A 4,134-nucleotide genomic window follows, 5' to 3' on the forward strand; every position below is an offset into this window, starting at 1 on the left:
TTATTTAGCAAGGATGTGTTAAATTGTTGTTGTTAGAAAAGATTTATATTTTGAATACATGGTGTTCTTTTTAACTTTTTATTCATCAAAAATCCTGAAAAAAGTGTCACAGTTTCCAAAAAAATATTTGGTAGCACAACTGTTGCCAACATTGATAATTCTAATAATAAATCAGCATATTAGAATGATTTCTGAAGGATCATGTGACACTTTATACTGGAGTAATGGCTGATGGAAATTCAGCTTTGCATCACAGAAATAAATTATATTTTAAAGGATATTAAAATAGAAACCATTATTTTATATTGTAATAACATTTAGCAAGATTACTGTTTTTTCTGTATTTTTGATCAAATAAATGCAGCCTTGATGAGCATAAGAGACTTCCTTACAAAACATTACAAGTCTTACTGATCCCAAACTTTTGAACGGTAGTGTACATATATGGAAAATAATTTTAAATAAAACATAAAATTATAAAAAAAGAACACTACTGTGATGCTTCACATCGTACTTTAAAAAACTTCATTAACTTCCTATTTGCTTTCTTTACAGTCTCTGTTGGTTGCTCAGCAGTTGGCGTCAGCGGTTAGTGGAGTGATGTCCGGAGGAGCTCCTGGTCTCAACCAGCCCATTCTGATCCCCTTTAACGCTGGCGGGCATCTGGGTGGGCAGCAGGGCCTGGTTCTGTCTCTGCCCACTGCTGCCAACATACAGGGCCTGGTGGCAGCCGCTGCTGCTGGTGGCATCATGACACTCCCCCTACAAAATCTGCAAGGTATGAGTCCATATTGATCAGACTAAAAAGTATTGGTGTAGAAACGATTTTAACACATTTTGAAGTAAAAAAAAAAACTGAAATAGTATTTTCTTGTAAAACATTCTTGAGTAGTCTTTGTATTATTTACAACAAAATTTGCAATGCTGTGTGTCAGTATCAAGTTTTTGAAAAGTATTTTAGAGAATGTAAATTTTAATTTACACTATTTATTTATTTATTTATGGCTGTTTTTTTTTTTTCATCAAAAGATCAGCAAGATATATTAAGTATGTTTACATGGTCTTGTCTAGGTTATGGTCTTTTTACTTTAATTCTGACTTTAAGTCTGACGTCTCATCAAAGCAATGCAAATATGCGTACATATAATGTGTGTAGAGACCACAAAAACAAAGCCAAAACCTGGACATTATAGGCAATTTAGAAATCCCAGCCAGGACATGTCCAGGAAAAAAAAAAGAGGATGTATGGTCACTCTATTTATAACTTGATTTTGAGAATTATATAAATAATATTAATATGGTCTTGTCTGTGGTCTCTTTACTTTAACTTCAATTTCTGGCCAAAGTTTGAATCTTGAGTCATACTGTATGTACACATTATCATCATTATTGTTTTTTCTTAATTAAATCTATATAAAATAATGCTAAAACTAAATCAATGCTCAAAATTAAAAGTAAATGAATGCTCATAATAAAGAAGTTGTTATATAATTGTGTTCAAAGCACCATCCGAACCTGTAAAGTCAAATTCAACAAGGAGATATCCTGAAAGCATACTTTATTCTACATCATTCAGTCTTTAAGTTTGTTGTGTTTTTTGGGACTCGTAAAAATGGTGGCATCACCCCATCCAAACAGCATGCGTTTAAGAAAGTGCTCAGAAAGGCCGAGGACGGGAGGATCAGAGCGATATAGGCGGGGAAAGTAGTTCACATTCATTACAGGTCAGCGTTTTGCAACGAAGCGCAAAAGCACTTTAAGGCTCTTTCTTCTTTCAGTAGGAGTATTCACTAGCATGCTTGTGTCTTCTCCTCTTTACCTCTGTCTCCTCCCCTCCCCTTTCCTTCCGTCCGCGCGTCCATACTTCTCCTCGACTTTTAAACTTTAATGCACGAATGTTCTCTTTTGATCATAGTTGTAAATGGTTTTCATTTTAATGTTTAAAACATTGTCTCTTTTATACCATTAGACTGAGGGGTGGAAGGGGGAAACCGTCAGTCATAAATCTTAGATGAGGTGCCTTCTCTAATGCCTGACTAAAAAATGATAGGTTATAAATTTGAGTGCATGTAAAATAGATGCAAAATTTCTTTTTGCATCTGAGGAGGAGGAGGAGGTCGAAGATTAAAATAATGCACGGCAGGAAACGGGTTGTCCCGAAGAGATGGATGGATGGATGGCTAAAATAGTGGGATGGAGAAGAAGTCTCTAATGGACACAAACATGCATAAATAACAACACGTCTAGGCTTTTAATAAACACTCACATGGGCTAAATAAATATCTAAAAATTCCCCCAGTCACGATAATGTGCCTGTGGGCCCGGCCTCACATTTCGAAGACTCTAAAATGGACCCTAAACGTTCTACGTTGAAGTGAATTTGAACACTCCATTAATTGTCTGTCTTAAACTTTTAGGGGTTTAGCTGGACATTTACTTTTATGCTTGTCTGGCGGCAACAGTCTTTTTTTCGTCTGAATTTGTTTTTTGAAGTCTGAGACTATATTGAAAATCTTGAATTATGAATCTAATTAAAACTTGGTATTAGTATTTTAGTATGTTTTACTAAAAATATATATTTTAAAATTTTTATTTTGTCACGTTGCGGTGCTATAATATAGAAGTAAAACAAAAAATGAAATGACATAAAATAATGTTAATAAAAATGATTGTTTACTAAAAATGAAAATTTATAATTTTGCACAAAAGGAGGACAAACCAAATACTAGGACATTCTGACATTGGCAATTTGTCCTTAACATTAAAAAAAAAAAAAAATCACCAACAAATGATTCATGTTTTTCCAAACTTCTACGACTTTCTTCTGTGAAACATTTTGAAAAAAGTTTCAGGGTTTTTTTTTTTTTTTTTACCACCATGCAGTTAAAGTCAGTAGGGTCCAATGTTGTTTGGATCTCAGCATTCTTCATATTATCTTATTTTATGTTCCGAAGAAGAAAAAAAAAATGTAGGTTTGGAATGACATGACAGTCAGTTCATTTTTGGGTGAACTGTCCCTTTATGTTCTTCTTGCACGCAAATTGTGAACATTTGACATTGTGTTTATCTCTGGTGCAAATACAAACAGAATAGTGCTTGTCCTGAAAAAAAAAAAAAACCCAGTGATAAACTAGTGTGACTTATGAGGGAACCTGAGGGATGGAGAGCTGCTGGCAAAGCACTTCTGCCAGACAGTCTTAGTTGAGCGGTGAGTTCAGCCCCGCGGGCCTGATTAATCACAACTTGCAGAGATCTCCACCTCAAGGCCCAAAAAAAGACACATTGATCAGTGTGCTCATGTTGTATGTTCTAATTAACTCCAGATCAAACACTTCTCTGTTCAAGGAAAGTGAAGGAGACGGTCACTTTCATAAGTTTTAATAGAGAAGTCACACTAACGAGGAACAAATAAGATATAATACCTTGTGTCAGGGCGAGAATTCAATTAAAATATTTGAAGTTAAAAAACAAAAAACAAAAAGTAATTTACTATGCCATAGTCTTGTGAATGCACTGTGTTATTCCATTCCACCTTTTGACCCACTATCAGAGCAAGATACCAATTATTTGGGTATTATTGCATAAATTACAATAGAGACAATAGAGTCCTGATGACTATGCATGCAGTTATATATTCCTGAATATGGATGGGAGTTGTAAAGAATTGTAACATAAGGTTCTGTTTGTCAGCATTAATTAGGCTAACGACATGAGTTAAGATGAACTAACAATGAAAAGTTCTTCTAAAGCATTTATTGATATTCGTACAATGATAATTTCAATTTTTAATATATGAAGAGTTCATTTGCAAAAACCAAAATTTTTTTTTTTTTTCAGAAATCACGTTTTTTTTATTGCGCATTCGAAGTAATATCAATCAAACTGCAGTTGGGTTGTTTTGATTAAGTAATAATAACTTAAACAAATACAGGTAAATTACAAAATTATAATTTTTTTTACATATTAAAAGTTTGTTTTATAGCAAAAGCAGATAACTCCACATTTCATGTTTTAGAGTTTATAAAACACTCGTTTAATCTTTGTAATCTCCTCAAATGACAGTGTAGATGCCTGACAAACGTTGTTGTTGTTGTGATCATAAACTGTATGGATGTGATTACACGCAATACACGG

General features: G+C 33.7%; 1 protein-coding gene across 1 annotated transcript in view; it reads left to right on the forward strand.

The window, feature by feature from the left end:
• Nucleotides 1-4,134, forward strand: part of pou6f2 (POU class 6 homeobox 2) — a 122,519-nt gene that overhangs the window by 46,323 nt on the left and 72,062 nt on the right. Inside the window, exon 5 of the mRNA XM_016563056.1 lies at nucleotides 556-778. Coding sequence (XP_016418542.1) covers nucleotides 556-778 — 223 coding nt within the window. The remainder of the gene's footprint in view (nucleotides 1-555; nucleotides 779-4,134) is intronic.

The sequence above is a fragment of the Sinocyclocheilus rhinocerous genome, unplaced genomic scaffold, assembly GCF_001515625.1.
Source record: "Sinocyclocheilus rhinocerous isolate Xijiao unplaced genomic scaffold, SAMN03320098_v1.1 scaffold1762, whole genome shotgun sequence".
In the NCBI taxonomy this organism is placed as follows: Eukaryota; Metazoa; Chordata; class Actinopteri; order Cypriniformes; family Cyprinidae; genus Sinocyclocheilus; species Sinocyclocheilus rhinocerous.